An 18,516-nucleotide genomic window follows, 5' to 3' on the forward strand; every position below is an offset into this window, starting at 1 on the left:
CAGCCCCGGCGTAGCACCGGACCCAATCGTGCCGTGTGAACAGCCCTAATGCTAAACTGAGTTGGTATGTAAAATATAGCAAATTTGAGTGACAATTCAGATTATTAATTTATGTAGAACATTTTGTGAAATCATGTGAAATAAAAGACAAAAAAGTCTCCAGTTTATGAATGTATTATTTTATTAGTTTATGAATTTTTTATTGAGGATCAAAGGTTTTTGGAGTGTCTTTCCTCCAAGGCGATTTCTCCTCTTAGACACCAGCTCCCCAGCCTCAGAAAATACTCTTTCACATGGTTCAGATGATGATCGTGAGCAGAGAATATTAAATGAAAATTGATGCAGATGTGGATATGTTTTCTGGTTCCATTTCCAATATTGTAAAGGGTCTTGGTTTCTGGGTGTGTTTGCTTCTGACAAGCAGCGTTGGACTTCAATGATGGAGGATCTCACAATTATAAGATAAAATGTACAAAGCCAATGTAAGGCTCTTTCACTGACTATCATATGTATAATAAGTCATTCACTTGATGAACTGATAAAGTGGGTGCAATACGCCACCGTAAAAAAAAACCCAAATGTACCTGTATATAACAGTAAACAATGCTCAAAGGAGAAAAAGATGTTCCAAGATCAAAATTATTCCACACTGGGGAAAACTTCTTAGAACGTTCCATAATTTCGCAAAACTCCAGCCAACATACCCTCGAGATGTTGAGACAGTTTGTGTCCTTATAAACACTTTGACGCGGCACATTCAAACGATTCGGTTTCTGTATTGGTCACGTGATTATTTCTTAAAGCAGTACACGTACCGATAGTAACGGGGTTTCACTCTTGAGCTCTCGGCACTGTGCTCATGCACCAGTGTCGCTCGTCCCATCACTAGCGCTCGCCATCTGGCGTATCGTACTGTGGAGGGCGCCTCGGCTTTTCTTGTGAGTTTTCCCGCTCAATGTGTTATTTCCAAAACGAACGATAAATCGTATGATTGGCACGTTAATATGTCATGGTGCTACTCGGTCAGTGTAGCTAGTTAGCACGCTAGCAAAGCTAGTCAGGATGCTAGCATAACGCCTCTGCTATCTTCTGTCAACTGAGTATTAGTCCCACATTGTAAATGACATTTTTACTAACTAGCCTAATTCTTAACACATTTAATTCACCAATGGCAATTAACTGGTTTCTGATATAAATTAGCACTCACTCTTTAAACTCCAGGCCGTACACGCTGTCATTCCATTGTTCTCTAAACTACTAGTTTGCTTGTTAGCTTAGCATACGCGCATTACTTTGTACTCAAGAAGAACACATCTTTTTACACAATTTATCGATGGTAATACAATGTACGGAGTTCCTGTGGGTGACCATATCTAAGATGGTGCTGGATTACTGTGTCAGCCTGGCATATCATTGTTTCACTCCAGGCAGCACTCATTCAGAGCTTGCATTTTCAAAGCATTTGGAAAACCTTAGCTCTGTGGGTCGTTCCAGAATGGAGGACATTTTGGCTTCAAATTTCCTGAAAACCAAACCTTCAGTTTTCTGACTTTCTGCTACATATTCATCAATGATATGTATTAAATGATCAAAGACTTGATTACCTCATCTTGGATCAATTGTACTATTTTTATTTCATTATTTGGCGTTACAATACAGTAGATGTCACTGTAATCACAGTAACTACTTTGCAAATCAAGATGAATTTATCAAGAATCGAACCTGGCCTTTTAGCTAGCTGGTACTACTGACCAAGAGGACAGAATAACTTATGTAAATAAGTCAAGAAAAAATGTAAAAATAATTATTCTGATCATATGCATAACAGGGTTGGCTGCATGTGATAGAGTGAGACATTTAATCAAGGCTAACTATTTGATAAAAATGTGAAAAATAGAAGAGCAGATATCCTCTTTGTGTGTGTGTTTTTTTTGGGAGGGGGAGGGTTGGGGAGATTGACGTGGTCTCAGAATGAGTAAATGTACTCATGAACTGCATGTTTTAGTGTTTTGTATGTGCATTATTTAGATTTTGATGGGTGGGATGTAAGATGTCCTCCAATTCTGGAATAGCCCATATATTTATACATAGTCCTAAATGTGTGTTACAGAACTGATGACTGGATTGGACTAAAACCTGTATCAGTGCCAAGATGTCAAGTAAGGAAATTATTATTTTCTTTTCCCTGTTTTTGGTTGGTGGGGGTTGGTACGTGCACAAAGAAGTTAGTTCACATGAACCAATTGTAATCACGTGGGGATTCTTGCAGTGTAGCAGGTATAAGTATTGTATTTTTTTAGGAGACACAGTAGTTGAGGCTTATGATTTTCTTTGGGTCCTATTTTTCCCCATTCCAGAGAGGCCATCCTATGCTCCACCCCCTCCCCCTGCACCTACAACTGTAAGTATGGCCTGACATATTTAACAGAAAATAATGACTTGGTGTCTCACTTATAGATGGTGTCCTCCTGCGGATTATTTTGTACTCATTTACCACCATCTTTGTTGGTTTCTTTCCTATCTTTAAGCCATTTTCATTCGTGTTTCTGTCTCATTTGTTTCCATTAGCAAATGCAGAATACTGCAGGATTTGTGGGGTACAACCCTTACAGCCATCTGGCCTACAACAACTACAGACTGGGAGGGAGCCAAAGCAGCAACAGTCGGGTAACGGTATGAATATTGTCATAGCAAAAACGAAAACGTGTATTTGTTGTGAGTAAATTGAATACGCTGCTCATGAGTTGGCTTGCCAAATTGAAAGCAAGGTTTGTCTTAAGCTCTTGCAAGCATCCCCAAAAAAATGCAGCCATGCTCAAGATTTGCCTTTTGCTTTTTTTGAATATATAGTAGCTTTGCATTGGCTCTGTTTAAAGCGTATTCGTATGATATCGTCTCAAAATCGGTCTGAAACTGCTTTTGCTGAGTCCTGACTTCATAACAGTGCAGGCTGGCTTACCATCCATCTGTGTAGTCAAACGCCACCTACCTTGAATTGCTGCTTTCTGACGGCCATGTGAAGTAACCCATACCAGCCCTGTTGCCATGGAATTATACACTCTCTGCTTGGCATGACTGGCTGCTGAACAGTAATTCAGTCGCTGCATGAAAGCTATACTTGGCTAAGTCTGATGATGGCGTTATGTCACGCAGCAGACAAATCTCAACTTTGGAAAGATTTCCCATGCGTTTTTTTTTTTTAATATGTTATCCATTCCACTCTATTGTATAGTGTAGTACTGCACTATGCTATCTTTTAAGTGATCAATTGTTTTGATCACAGTTGTGCTTAATTTCAAGTCTCTTTTTGAGACTTACACAATAGACCCTCAAATATCGGCATCAGTTAGCACATTTCAAAAGTATCCTGGTTCTTCAGCCAGATATTATAGGCTCTGTGTTTTGCGTTTTTCTTTTGTCAGAATTCCTCTGGAATAAATATACCAAAGCCACCCAAGCCACCTGATAAACCATTGATGCCATATATGAGATACAGCCGTAAGGTAAGCACTGTACACTTTGAGAAATCTGTGTTTTGCATCATCGAGTCATCATTTGAGCAATTGGAATACCTGAATACTTTAACCACTTCTGAGTATGTCAAATATAAACTTTGTTTGAAATTTCAGTGTTTGCTAATTAAGGTAGGCGTTTTAAAATGTCAGTGTTTGCTAATTAAGGTAGGTGTTTTAAAATTAAGCCAGGACACAGTTAGCCCAGTCCTTGTACATAGTCGGATTTATCAACTTGGAGATGGAGCTTAAAGCACTCGGCCTCCTCTGGTTTGTGACCTCTCTGCAAAGAGATAACCACGTATAACCCCTCCAACCCAACCCAATCCCACCCCCATGTCTGGTTCTCATCACCAGGTTTGGGATCAAGTAAAAGCCTCCAATCCCGATCTGAAGCTATGGGAAATTGGGAAGATAATCGGTGGCATGTGGAGGGACCTCACTGATGAGGAGAAACAGGATTATTTGAATGACTACGAAGCAGAGAAGGTTGGTTGTTTTACAAGGAATGTTTCTGGGTCTTTTATGACTGATGGCCACCAGATACAGTGGGTGTGAGAAGTCTATGCATTGAGGTTGGGCGATATTTGGATTTTGACACAGTTTTCACCCTCTCCACATTACACCTGCGCAGACCGCCCCGAGTCGGCCTGGCTTGAGAGCGTCACCCTTTGGTTTAAAATAGCTTACTTTCACCTCTAGGCGCTCTGCTGTAAATTGTCCAGGGGCAGAAGGTAGGGTGTTCTTCCAACCATCCATTCTTTTAATGAAGTAGTCATCCTTGTATCATTTGATTTTCATCACGGTGCTAAGTTGAGTAGTTTCGTCTTCTCTCCGTCATAGAAGTGGCCAAAGTCTTTTTTCGTATGCCGATATGAGTGGCCAGCAGACAAAGGTGTTAATCAACTATCTAGCTGGGCTTCAGTGACTGCTTAAGAGTTGAATTTAATGCGTAAAAGCTGGCAATTCCTGGTTTGGTTGCTCAAACGAAGCCACCAGCCGGGCGTCACAATGTATGTGGGTGGGGGCGGGGATGTCAATGCGCTAGAGTCGCAAGCTGTGCAACGGCCATCTCATCTGAAATTCACTCTCCGAACATATCTCATCAGAGGAAGGCAGAAGCGTCAGGCTGAATTTCCAAACACGCCCTGTCTCATGTGATCTTATGACCTGTCATGACTAATAGAATGTCAATCCCCACACAGTTGCAAGAAACCATTATAGTCTGCTATGAGTTTAATTATAGTAATACAGAGTTAAAAAACCCATACAAAAAATATATATTTTATATCAGAATAGGTCCCCATGTGTTGCATTTAGTTATGACAGCGTTGAAAGTGACATCGTTGCTATTTTTAGACACTCCGGAAAACCATATCTCCGAAGTACTGCCCAACCATGCGAAACACCCTGTTGAAACCCAATTTGTTTTGTGGTATTAAAAACAAACATGACACCTGTGTGCTCCACTGTGTACAAGCCGTGAGAACATACCGCTCGAGGTCAAGCATGTACTGAAATGAAACTTTAAAACATGATAATATTAAGTTCGTCTTTCTCCATCACCGTGGCAAATAATTTTAAAACTTTTTCCATTGTGACTGAGATCTAACACTTGTTTAATGCATTTGTAAAAAGGATGGGAGTTGTTCAAGTGTGAACACCATTTTCACACAGGCTGCTGAATAAAAAAATAAAATGATGTGGAAAACAATTGTAATTGGCACAGCCACCTGATCTATATCTATATTTATATTGCACTTAATTGAACGGTGTACATCGAAACGGTAACATTCATTTTGTGAATGCAAAGACTTTGCTTTTCTTCTTCTTTATACCCAATCTTGCTGCTGTAGACTGTAAATTTCCCCAACGTGGGACAATTAAAGGATATCTTGAAATTATTCAATTTTTTTAAAAGCCGATCGTGCACCTTATAATTCAATGCACCTTTATATATGGATTAATATTCTTATTGGCATAGTATTTTAATTGTTTTGTAAAGTGCTTTGTTATAGCTGCAGCAGTTGTGAATGCTCTATATTAGGGGTGGGCAATTATATTTTGCATAGGGCCACATGAGAACCAGAAAATATTATGGAGGGCCGGATCAAAAAGGTGAACTAAATTCGACATAATATTAATTGGATTTCTTCATTTAAAAAGCAGTATTTTGCATTTTTTGGCACATTTTTTCAGACTTTTAAGAGTACATTATTCCGTCGTATCGAACGGGATTTGCTTGATTTGGCGCGACTGCGGGCTTCCGTATCGTCTCCCCCTTCCTCCCTATACTCTGAAACTTCAAGTAACTGTGCCACTTAGCGTTGAAATGCCTGTCATTACAAGTCCAAATGAAATGAATGCAGTCGTTGACATCGAACCATAATTGTGTACCAACCTTCGGCGGGCCGGAATAAAAAGACCAACGGGCCGGATTTGCCCCGTGGGCCGTAGTTTTCCCACCTCTGCTCTATATAAATCTCTCTCTCATATATATATATATATATATATATATATAATTGCGCGTCGTCCCGCACGCGGTCTGTCCTTCCGTCTGTCCCTTTTCAAAACGTACCTACTTCACCGCGCCGCTGCGCGCCGCCACTGCGCCGCTCAGGCAGTGGCTCACTACGATCGCGCGGGCATCTTGGCGAAAAAATATTGTCTACCCACAAGCATTGCAATGAAATTGTTAGTTATTTAGTAGAGCTAAACATCTCTTTATTTTCGCGATAAGCAATGAAGATGAACAAAAAGTTGAACCAAGCAACAACACTTGTGGGCCGAAGGCCCACCTTACCAGCCTTCCGCAGGAACTAGCTGATGAGCCGCCCGGCATGGTTCCATCTAGTGGATGCATAATGCAACCGCAGCCACTATTGGCACTTCTTTTCTATGTACCTTATAACTCGTGTGCCCAATATATGAAAACCGTTTTAAAATAGGCTGATTGTTATACTCCGACGTGCCTTTTAGTGTGTAGAATGCTATACTGTAATTGGTTTGCATCATCATATTCTGTGCCGCACTACCAATATACTGTAAGCCCATTTTGTGTACTTGTTTGAACCACTGTTGCACTTAACCAACAATCATACAAGTATTGTGTTTGGGCACATTCATTGGAATTTCAGGAAAAAACATTTAGGTCAATTTTAAAGCACTTTTTAATTATTTTATTATCACAATTCGTTGCTGATGTATCGGATCGGGACACTATTTCAGAAGATCCTCACAGTCAAGTGATTCAGACGCTGCCAAAAATGTAATTGGGACACCTTAATTGAGGGAGTCTGTTTTGTAAATTTATATTTTTGTGTTTTAGAGTTTGGTTTTGTCACTTTAAATTGGTTCACCAGAAAAAAGTTAATTATTAAAAGTTCAGTTGAAAGTAGTTGCATTTTTTTCTTTTACTTTAGCATAGACAGTATTGTCACTCTACAGTAAGTCAATAATTTTTAAAAAATATTCTACATCTATGCATTTTATTTTGTAAAATTGCATTCCAGCTGAGTTTTTCTTCAAAATCAAATTAGCTTTGCTTAGAGAAAAGAACATAAATTTCACTGCTCAGCACAATGTGAATTAAAGAAATTAAAACAATTGTTTCCATTAAAAAAGATGAGTTCATTCATCATATCTTAAAATATTATTTTTTTGAAAAGCAATGGCCTTGGTTCCCAGCGATTAACCTGCTTTTAAAAAAACTAATATATATATATATATATATATATATATATATATATATATATATATATATATCTTAGAGCTGTCAGTTTAGCGTGTTTTTATTGGCATTAATTTAAATAAATTTTAACGGGATTAAATTTTTTTTCTCGCGAGATTAACGCGGCACACGTCACAGCGGATGTTACGTTGCTCTATAAATAAACCAGAAACAAAACAACAAGCGCGCTGCACAGGTCCACGCACGTTTGTTTTGCCAGCCACGGCAGCGCGAGACACCGAAAACGGATACTTAAAGAGTTTATGAATGGAAAGTTCACTTTTAAAAAATTGCCAGATTCTTCCACTGACAAGACCAAAGTTACCTGTATGTTTTACAGTCGTAAACTGAGCTATCATCATAGCACGTAGAGTGTGAAATACAACTTAATGGCCAAGTACACAGCTGACGCGAGTACTCCGCCCCCTCGTCTCAGACAGACATCTATGGAACATTTCAAAGCGAAGAAAATGGATGACACGATGAAGAACAAATAGCTAAATGTATGGCTACTGCATGCAAGCCTGTCAACATTGTCCACAGCTCGACTCAAGCTGAAAATTCCCATTGCTTCGAACGACTCCACAACTGATTGCCAGCGAGAGCCTCCATTACAAGCTGTGTATAGAGATTGTTCGTAGTGGAGAAGGCTAAGGTACACCAAGCGTGAGAAGACACTGTTTCGGGAGAGAAATAAGAATAAAGAGCAGGTAGCCTGTCAAATACGATGTATGCCACTGACGCGATTGCTACTTGTTTGGAACTATTTTGTGTGGAAGGTTACAGTGTTCCGTGTCCATATAAATAAAGCGGGTGCAGCTTCTCTGTGTTCGTCTGACTGACGGTGCGCTTAGGCACGTCGAGAGTACAGCGGTGCAGTCGTAGCGACCATACTGAAAATAAAGCGTCATCGAACCAAGTGTAGTCATCCGAAATGATGCCTACACAAAATCGTAGAGAGACTTCAGCGCAAGAAGGACCAACAGAATCAACATAGCCTGACTGCTGTGTTCAAAGCAAACTTGAGAAAAACGCAGTATGCAACCATGGCTTAAATCCACTACTAGTTTACCTTAGACGTGCACTTTATAGTGTTATATTGCTCTGTTTTGAGTCCATAAAAAAGAGCTGTTAAAGCAGCTGTTGTGTGACAAAATATATTTTTCACTGTTGTTGATGGACAGTAATCAGTGTTGTGTCTAAGGACCGGCAACCCGAGGCCAAAGCCAAGGACTGGACTCCGAGGCCAAGGCCAAGGACTTGGAAAATTTTCCGGGCCAAGGCCAAGGACTTGGAAAATTTTCCGGGCCAAGGCCAAGGACTTGGAAAATTTTCCGAGGCCAAGGCCAAGGACCAAGGACTTGCCTCTGAGGCCAAGGCCAAGGACCAAGGACTGATTTTGAAACTGAGGCCTAGCCGAGGACATGTATAAAACGATGCTATCATACCACTTGGCAGATCTTCATGATTTGCAACACCCGTCCATCATAACCCCTTGCACTCCCTAAGGCTTGAATGAAGTGTTTTTATTCAAAGAGTAGAACAGTCAGGGTACGTGTTATTTATACTGAGGGAAAAAAAATAAAATCATATGGTATACATTTATGAATTAATGTTTTAGTGCAGTAGTTTTATGAATTTATGTTTTAGTGCAGTAGTTTCTAAATATGAAGCAAATCAACACTCAACAGGCATAACGTGGCACGGAAGACGAGTTGAGAAATGACTTTGCATAGAAGTCAATCACTGACTGCAGAAAAAGTGGTAATCTCTGCAGTGATAATTTTAGTTTACCGGCAGCGAGTCCCAGGGACTCGCTGATCAGAAAAGTATGAGTGCCATTATGGATTGAGAGAGTCCCAAATTTCGAATTCTGGAAGGGTCTACTTATTCAATTACATATGATAATAACACAAACAACAACATATACATACAATGATAAACAAATGCTGCAAAATTTTAAATGATTCAGGAGCAGGCCTGAGGATTTCGGAAATTCATGGTAACCGTTTTTCGGTTCTGTCGGATTACCCAATGGGAAACCACGATAACAAATGTTGGGTTCCGTAAACGTTCATCATGGGAACCCATTTTTCTATTTTGACTGATATTGATAATCAAGAATTCCGAAACTCAAAAGTATAATGTTTCAAGGGCCAATGTTTGAAAACTGCATTAACAATAAACATTACATCAGCAGCTGTGTACTCCAGGTTTATTCCAAAACAAAAAAGGATCAAAAACTGGTGTGGCATCAGAGTATTTTTTTCCAATCTCACACTGCAAAGATTAATTGACTGGTAATCATTAATACAGGTAAGTATTGATGTGTCTTGACATCCTCTTCCCAAGACGATGCATGTGTAATCTACGATCAATTTGACAAAAGAATTTAACACACGTCATCATTAGTTCTACCAACAGTTAACATTAGCATTACTGCACCTTGTGACGAATGTTTTATTCATAAAGTTACCATGCTACAACAAGTAAATTATAGAATAACCAATACTGTTTCATCATATTTTTCACAGCGATTAGCCTACAAATCTAATGACCAACTTGCCTCGTAATCGTGCCTCGTGTCGTATTTCGCTCTCGCGTTCTGTGCATACGTCACAGGTGAATTTAGTGATACGCCCTTTGGACGATTCATACGAAAAATGAGACGAGCATTCCCATTTCTTAAATATCGTAATCAGTAGACCTTGGTGAGTTTTTTTTCGCCGCCATCTCAAACTTTCATCCGCGCGATTCCTCAGTTTGCGGTCTAAAATAGCAACCCGCATGCGCACATAACGTTATCTGTTGCACCCCCCCCCCCCCCCCAACACTGAAAACAAAACACAACGAAAGTAAATTAGAAGAAACACACTCACACATCACAAACACAAATACAGGCACCGTGAAATCGCGTTGATCACACAGTCAACTCGTGTGCTTTGACTTTTATAGCTCAACTATTTTTCAGTACCGTGAAAATGACGCCACAGAAACGACACGCTACCGGTAACGATTGTTACTGTGAAATCTTCAGTCTTGCCGTAGTTTTTTTGTTTGATTGATTGTTTTGACTGAGACATTTCCTTGCGTACCAGAAACGCACATTGTTTGGAACTATGCGTCTCGGACGCAGGACGAGATGGCTGAATCTCTAACCATTGTATGAGTACGACTACTATATACTATATACTTAGACCATAAAGCCATTATTTTTATTTATTTATTTTTGTTGTATTTTTTCTTATCTTATTTGATGTAGTTTTTAACATTGTACTCGTGATTTTAACTGCTTGTTGTAAGGTGTCCTTGAGTTTCTAGAAAGGCACCCACAAATAAAATGTATTATTATTATTATTATTATTACTATTACCACTACCACTAATACTACATTAATTAATACCTTCAACTTCACAATAATAATAATAAATATTTAAATCAACCATGATTTTAAACTATGTATTATCAATATTCATTATTCCAAACATGAGAAAGCATTCAGCAAACATAACTGGAATCAAGCAAAAAGGACTCCAAATCCCAACGGCCAAATCCGGAAGTGAACTGCCGACATCATTGACTCCAGCTGTAACGCAAATTACTTGGTTCAAACAAACATTCTAGTGCGACCGCACAAACGTGACGACTGTGTAAAAATAACTAAATAAAAGACACCACTGTTACAGAAAGTTAAACTGCCGATCGCGAACGCAACAAACCGTGATTGAAACTAACTGTGATGCCGCTCTTTATACGTTGCGCTAACTGTTACCTGTCAGTGGCAGCTCCGCCCCTCTTAAAACGCCAGAGTTATTAATCCATCAATCTGGGTTTCCTTGGATGGAATTTATTCGATTCCTTCGTGATTTTTACGGTCCTTATAAAAGGGATTCGAGGCTCTAATCCCTCATTGTGTCCGAGGACCGGCAAGCCAAGGCCAAGGACTTGACTCCGAGGCCAAGGCCGAGGACCAAGGACCACCCCTCGGTCCTCGAGCCGGTCCTCGAGGCCAAGGACCGGCTCGAGGAACACATCTCTGACAGTAATATTGAGTGAGAGATTATGTGTGAATAACTGCTCCAAGTGAAAAATGTACAAATCTAAATTGTTATTTCAGTAAATATTTGCATTTTGCACATAGAAAACTGATTCATGATTCCATGTTGATGAGAACATTAAAATGGGGAAAAATAGGACAAAAAAATATAAAAGGAAATTCAGAAACAATTAAAAAATGCATGAGTAATCACGTTTAATTTTTAGTGAATTTGAGTTAATTATGACAGTTGCATTTTTAATTAGATTCAATATTTTAATCGTTTGACAGCTCTAATATATATATATCACAACTTGATTGTGGGTTATTCAAAGGAACTTTAAATGATGGCAGATGTGTGTTGACTCACATTTATTGTCAGTTTAAATATGAATACATTACAGTATAATACAATACATCTTTATATAGCGCTTTCACAGCAATGGTGAATTCTGAACGGGGTCACTCACCATTCGTGAGAGGGTATTCACTGTTTGCAACCACATTATTCTTCCTCTCCTATAAATTTTTCCTCCCCACCTATTGTGTTGTGCAGGTTGTAGGTGGAAACACTTTTGAAATGAATGATAAAGGGTCTCCTGTTTTCTATCACAAAAACCTGGCATTTGAACAGGGCTGTATAGACTGATGTCTCCAGCAATTGTGGGTCCCTCCAGTCATCATTGCTTCCTGTGTAACAATCTTGCCTAACCTCTTTCCTTATCTTGTTTTCAGCTCGTGTGTGCTTGCTTGCCTTCCCCTTGTAATTCCTATCATCTCCAACATAGATTGAATATAACGAAAGCATGAAGGCCTATCACAACTCGCCAGCTTACCTGGCCTACGTCAATGCAAAAAGCCGCGCTGAGGCAGCACTCGAAGAAGAGAGCCGTCAGCGGCAGTCTAGACTGGACAAGGGTGAGCCATACATGAGTATTCAGCCAGCTGAGGATCCAGATGGTAAGGCCATGCAGCGTTATTTGTTTTCCACCACACTTTACAGCACCATGCTGCAATTACTTCAGCGGGAGCACACAAACTGTTGTCTTGTATTTTCCACTGGTACCACTAGTTAAACCAATTTTGGTTTGGTTTTGACAATTACATCTCTGTTTTTCAGCAGTCAAATGTCCAGGTTTTGCAAAATGGGCATTCTTTTTTCGACCCCCCGCACCCCCTCACACACATACACACACACTAACAGAAAATGTTAACATGAGCTACGCCCATGTCAAGGAAATGAAGCATGGCCAAAGTGTAGCTGTCTTACAGTGAAAGATAACAACCGTGAGGACAAATACAGATAACAGCATTTAGAAGCAAGTTGAGCCATAAAATGTCTGTGCCGTCCTGAGGGGTGTTTGTCACAGGAGACCTCATGCACACGTTGTTGACCAATTACAGTTTATGAGCAAAAATATCTTCGGATAAAGAATTTAAATCTTGCACAAGTGTTTTCTGCTCCGATCATTTTTGCGAGAGAAATGTTCAAAGTTGAACCGTCTGACTAGTTCTACAGTACGTCACACTTTGTCATTGCAAGCACTGTTTCCACCAAAAGTAGGAAAATAGGTTTATGAAAAGTCAAATAAAATATTTTGATTGAAAGGATAAACAAATGTTCAAATAGTGTATGTATTCTGTGCAAGTTTTTGTATAAAATGTTTTCGTCAGCCTGGTCCTATTTTTATTTATTTACAAAATTTTAAATTGCCTGTATTTGTAATTGATTTTTTTTTTCACGTTTAAACTACTCAGCCTGGCTAACACCACAGATTGTCAATTTTGTTGGCAATTCACATGAACTCTTAGATGTCCGATGCTTTTCCTGTGTTGCGAAAAAGGCACACTTTCTGGCAAATGTAAATTGCAAACCACAGATATAGAGACAGCCAACAATTATTTTTTTCAAAGGTCAGTTTTGCTTATAATAATAATAATACATTTTATTTATAAGCACCTTTCAAAACACCCAAGGACACTGTATAATCAAAAAAGAGCAATAAAACCACAGATACAATGATAAATAATAAAAAAGCGATGAGTTTAAACTGGGTATGCAATTTTAAATAGGTGGGTTTTGAGATGAATTTTGAATATGGGAAGAGAGTCAATATTACGGATGTTGAGTGGGAGTTAGTTCCAAAGTTTGTGGGAATTCACTTAAATACTTATGGCTTTGGTTAAGTGAATTGTTTTACTATGTGGACACTGTAGTATACGCCAACAAGTCATTGTCAATATTTCAACACTACTCTTCCGACATTCCTCATTTCCATCGCTGTTTGCTGAAGCTGTTATGATTATTCTTTGCGCATCTTAGGCTTGGTTAACATCCAACTTTTTTGTTTTTTTCCCCATGTTTTCCTAGATTATGATGATGGGTTTTCAATAAAGCACTCCGCAGCAGCCCGTTTTCAGCGCAACCACCGGCTGATCAGTGAGATTCTCAGTGAGAGTGTGGTGCCTGATGTGCGTTCTGTTGTCACAACTGCCCGTATGCAAGTCCTCAAACGTCAGGTCCAGTCTTTGATGGTTCACCAGGTATACAGTAATTGCGTTTTAGACTTTGATACTTGCGCACGTGGGTCATATTATGTTGGTAGTATTTGGTAACTGTTGTCTCTGGTTGTCTCGTACCACAGAGAAAGTTGGAAGCAGAATTGCTTCAAATTGAAGATCGCCACCAGGATAAGAAACGAAAATTCATTGAAGCCACAGATTCGTTCACGAATGAGCTCAAAAGAGTATGGCCTCTTTTTTTTTTTTTTTTTTAACAACAAACATTGTTGAAACACTCCCAAGTCAGGCTCATTTCACATGTTTACTAGCTGTTCAGTGAGCAGTTCTGGTAAAGTACCAGCCTACATCTGCCCCGAGCCAGACACTTCCGTTAACACCATCCACATGTTGTAGCAGTCACATGTCTCTGAAATTAAACGCAGCTTTTGTTGGCTGCGTTGTCAACAGCTTACAACAGTATTGATGATGGTATTATCCTCTGATATAATACCATCAAACATTAAAACATGAAGCTCCCTTCAAGAGTATGGGTTTTTTTGATGATCCTGATTTGTTGAGTAATGCAAATATCTATATACCTGTTTTTCAGCTTTGCTGTATGAAAGTGGAAGTGGACATGGAGAAGATATCTGCAGAGATTTCTGCAGCAGAAGAGGCAGCCCGCAAACGGCTGGCTGAACGGGAAAAAGATGCAGGCGACAGAGGAAGTAAAGAGGCCCCCACATGTGTGTCAGGAGCAGCAGCAGAAGAAGAAAAACATGGCAAATCTCAAGCAAATTCTCTCAGTGACAGTACCAACAAGGGAGGTGAGAACAATGAGTTGATCAGCAAAGATCCATCAGGTGAGCCTTATAACCAGTCATCTCTGACTAATTGAGATTTCTGGCTCACAAAACAAACAGTATAGTTGACCACTTTTTTTTAAACTTTCTTTTATCCACTGATTTCATATTGCAGGGAAGCAGAAGGCCGCAGAGGAACTTCAAGACCAGCCAGGCAGCGAAGAGGGGGCCTCAGAGGACAAGGAAAGTGTCCTCGAGGGAGCCATGGAGGAAGGAACCAGTGACAGTAACACAGGTTCAGAAACCACTTCTGCTCAGACAGAAGATGCTCTGACCAGTGAACCATCTGAGGGTTCCGGCAGGGCAAGATCAACCCACTGAGACGCTCGCCTGTCTCTGAAATATCGGACTGCCTTTTCATCTGCTGGACACTCAGGAAGTTGCCACCAACCATATCTTGTTTTACCTCAAAAGCAGACGAAACAAGAGAAACAAGTCTTTGCAGCTCAAGTCAACACAGCTGTCGTTTGTAAAGTAGTGAACCACAGGAGCCTGTAAGAGGTAGCCATATTTTTTTTCACAGGAAGAACTGCCCCGAGCCCATTTCGGCAAATATCAATTCCTAACTCTCAGTCCACTGCAATAGAAATCTGATAACATGTGAAACAACCTCATGTGAATCAAGTGTTACGTACAGTGCCCTCCATAATTATTGGCACCCCTGGTTGAGATGTGTTTTTTAGCTTCCAATTATTTTATTTTTTTTCTAAATAATATGGGACCTTAATGGAAAAAAAGAGAAAAATCCAACCTTCAATACAAGTGCATTTATTCAGTGGGGAAAAAATCCCACATAAAGAAATAATTATTTGACATCAAATCACCTGTTCCACAATTATTGGCACCCTTAACAATTCCCAGGAAATAAACATAATTGAAGCATTTCTGTCATTTCTACAGTAGTTTACAAAGTTTACCAGAGTATGTAGGAACATTTAATTAGTAATTCATCACTTCCTGTCTCCCTGGGGTATAAATATGACGTGACACCGAGGCCATTTCTCTTATCCACTCTTAAACATGGGAAAGACAAAGGAACACAGCATACAAGTGAGGCAGATGTGCGTCGACCTTCACAGGTCAGGCAGAGGCTACAAGAAGATTGCCACTCAACTGCAGCTGCCCATATCCACTGTGAGAGGAATAATTAAGAAGTTCAAAACAACTGGAACAGTGGTAAACAAGCCTGGACGAGGAGCCAAGTTTATTTTGCCACCACGCACAGTGAGGAGGATGGTAAGAGAAATCAAAAGATCTCCAAAGCTCACTGTTACAGAATTACAACAAATGGTAGCATCCTGGGGTCACAAAGTCTCCAAATCAACCATCAGGCGCTGTCTACACGCCAACAAGCTGTTTGGGAGGCATGCACGGAGAAAACCTTTCCTCACTCACAATCATAAACGCAAGCGTCTGGAGTTCGCCAAGCGGTATTGGGGCTTCAACTGGGACCGTGTGCTTTGGTCAGATGAGACCAAGATTGAGCTTTTTGGCAACAAACACTCTAAGTGGGTCTGGCGTACCACGAAAGATGCGCATGCTGAAAAGCACCTCATACCCACTGTGAAGTATGGGGGTGGGTCAGTGATGCTGTGGGGCTGTTTCGCTTCCAAAGGCCCTGGGAACCTTGTTAGGGTGCATGGCATCATGAATGCTTTGAAATACCAGGACATTTTAAATCAAAATCTGTTGCCCTCTGCCCGAAAGCTGAAGCTGGGTCGTCACTGGGTCTTTCAGCAAGACAATGACCCTAAACATATGGCCAAATCTACACAGAAATGGTTCACCAGACACAAAATCAAGCTCCTCCCATGGCCATCTCAGTCCCCTGACCTCAACCCCATTGAGAACCTGTGGGGTGAGCTGAAGAGGAGAGTACAGAGGAGAGGACCCAGGTCTCTGGATGATTTAGAGAGATTCTGCAAAGAGGAATGGCTGAAGATCCCTCTTTCTGTCTTTTCCCATCTTGTGAAACATTATAGGAGAAGATTAGGTGCTGTTTTGTTGGCAAAAGGGGGTTGTACAAAATATTAACACCAGGGGTGCTAATAATTGTGACACACATTATTTGATGTCAAATAATTATTTCTTTATGTGGGATTTTTTCCCCACTGAATAAATGCACTTGTATTGAAGGTTGGATTTTTCTCTTTTTTTCCATTAAGGTCCCATATTATTTAGAAAAAAAATAAAATAATTGGAAGCTAAAAAACACATCTCAACCAGGGGTGCCAATACTTATGGAGGGCACTGTAGATGTAACAATGTTTTGTAGTGTGATTATTTTTTTGTATCTTTTTTTTGTGCATGTTTCAATCCCCAAAAACTGTTAGTTCGTAGCAAGGAGCTGTGTGATCTTGGCAGAAAACGCTTTTTACTACTTTTGTTGGTATTATGGTGACTGTCTCTGGATTTTTTTCATGTCCTTAGTAGTATAGTAATACGAGTTATGTTAATTTCTTATATTGTTGTTATCTTAGTCCATCAGAAGGTATTAGCTATCTCACAGGAAACAGTGCTGTACAAAGATCAGATGAGAAGCAGTGTTCTAAAGTTTGCTAGCTGTCGAATTAGTCAAGAGCTCAAAACCTAGACATATTGAGATATTGTGCATACAGTGTATGATGTTTGCATGAAGAAGAAGTCATTTTCTCATACGATAGTCCAGAATACACCGTTTTAAAATACATGTTATTGTACATGTTTCTGCCAATAAACTTTTGTTTTACATTCCAAATCACATTTTTTTCTCGTATTTTATGTACAGCGATTTCAACAACGGTGGCATAAGTGGGATTACTACATATCACTGATTCAAGAAGCCACCTACTGCGGAGCACTTTAAGGAGACTAGTTGGGACATGTTTAACTGAATCACTGCCATTCGTTGGCACATCAGTTGGTTGAGCTGGATCACTGGACTATTTTTAAAGAGGAAGGGTGTAGGCAGTATTTCTGTGTTTTGTGTGTGAAAAGGGGCTTTACTTTACTTTCACTTTAGACCGCTTTTAAGTCATTGCTGCCTATTTAATTTAATCTACTTGCCTCTGTCGATCGTGGGTCCTTAGAGTTCCCACCTGCGCACACCAACACATTTTACACGCCTTAAACTTGCTCACGACCACGTGGTTCCAGTTGGTGATTGCGGGTTGGGTCGTGGTTGAGATTGAAAGAGCTTCACTTCTCACTGGCATACGTGTGAAAATCTCATGGGATAGAATAAAGCCTTTTTGAGTCCTGTAATGGAGAAATTTAGGTTTTCCAACAATTCAAAGCAAACAGTTGTATGTGACAATACATTACAGATAATCATCACCTAGAATTATATTGGAGGGAATTATGAGTATCAACTCATAATTTCAAGTCAAAAGGAAATGGCAGTACAGGTACATTGAAATGTACACAGGTATATACAAATAAGTGAGGTGTACCAAGGTGAATTCGTTTAAAATCAGCGTTCCTGGCCGGAGCATAAAAAGCGACGGACCCGGTCACGGCAACAGAGTGTAAACATCGCCCGTAACAAGACCGGGTTGTTTTGTAAAAGTACTGCTGCTAGCCTGCTACAATACACGTGCATGACTGGATAATCTAGCCCGAAGAGCCTGTTAGTATAATATCATTTTAAGACACAGGCAGAGTGACGGTTTGCGTACTAGATGTAAATTACGTTGAATCGATTCTTGAGTGCCTGGGTTGCATTGTAAATACATGTTAAATAAAGTTAAAACACGATTTTTTGTGGTGATAGTGAAATGAGCAAATATATATACGGGGAGTTTATATATTTATTATGATGTGCAATTTCTGTTGCTGGGCGGCACGGTGTAGACTGGTGTAGCACGTTCCTGCGCCTGCCTGGGGTTTCTCCGA

At 39.9% G+C, this 18,516-nt stretch overlaps 1 protein-coding gene across 3 annotated transcripts; it reads left to right on the plus strand.

Annotated features, from left to right (window-relative positions):
* The first annotated feature begins 796 nt into the window (after window positions 1–796).
* On the plus strand, window positions 797–17,383 carry smarce1 (SWI/SNF related, matrix associated, actin dependent regulator of chromatin, subfamily e, member 1). 3 transcript variants are annotated; one of them, XM_052083884.1, is made up of 12 exons: window positions 797–938; window positions 2,111–2,159; window positions 2,358–2,401; window positions 2,569–2,673; window positions 3,423–3,503; window positions 3,870–4,001; window positions 12,067–12,238; window positions 13,650–13,822; window positions 13,924–14,025; window positions 14,391–14,643; window positions 14,759–15,274; window positions 16,900–17,383. In XM_052083884.1, the coding sequence occupies exons 2-11, from the start codon at window positions 2,153–2,155 to the stop codon at window positions 14,962–14,964; spliced, it is 1,275 nt and encodes a 424-aa protein (XP_051939844.1). In that variant the 5' UTR covers window positions 797–938; window positions 2,111–2,152; the 3' UTR covers window positions 14,965–15,274; window positions 16,900–17,383. The 3 variants fall into 3 exon arrangements, with proteins under 3 accessions (XP_051939844.1, XP_051939846.1, XP_051939845.1); XM_052083886.1 differs by having other exon boundaries at window positions 14,391–14,607; XM_052083885.1 differs by having other exon boundaries at window positions 2,569–2,667.
* Window positions 17,384–18,516: the final 1,133 nt, after the last annotated feature.

This window comes from Hippocampus zosterae, chromosome 13 (genome assembly GCF_025434085.1).
Source record: "Hippocampus zosterae strain Florida chromosome 13, ASM2543408v3, whole genome shotgun sequence".
NCBI lineage: Eukaryota > Metazoa > Chordata > Actinopteri > Syngnathiformes > Syngnathidae > Hippocampus > Hippocampus zosterae.

What these genes read in the sequence shown, in the direction of transcription:
- smarce1 (XM_052083884.1), top strand. An exon ending in ATGACTACGAAGCAGAGAAG is followed by an intron (nt 4,002 to 12,066) that starts GTTGGTTGTTTT and finishes TCTCCAACATAG; the next exon opens with ATTGAATATAACGAAAGCAT. An exon ending in TCACGAATGAGCTCAAAAGA is followed by an intron (nt 14,026 to 14,390) that starts GTATGGCCTCTT and finishes CCTGTTTTTCAG; the next exon opens with CTTTGCTGTATGAAAGTGGA.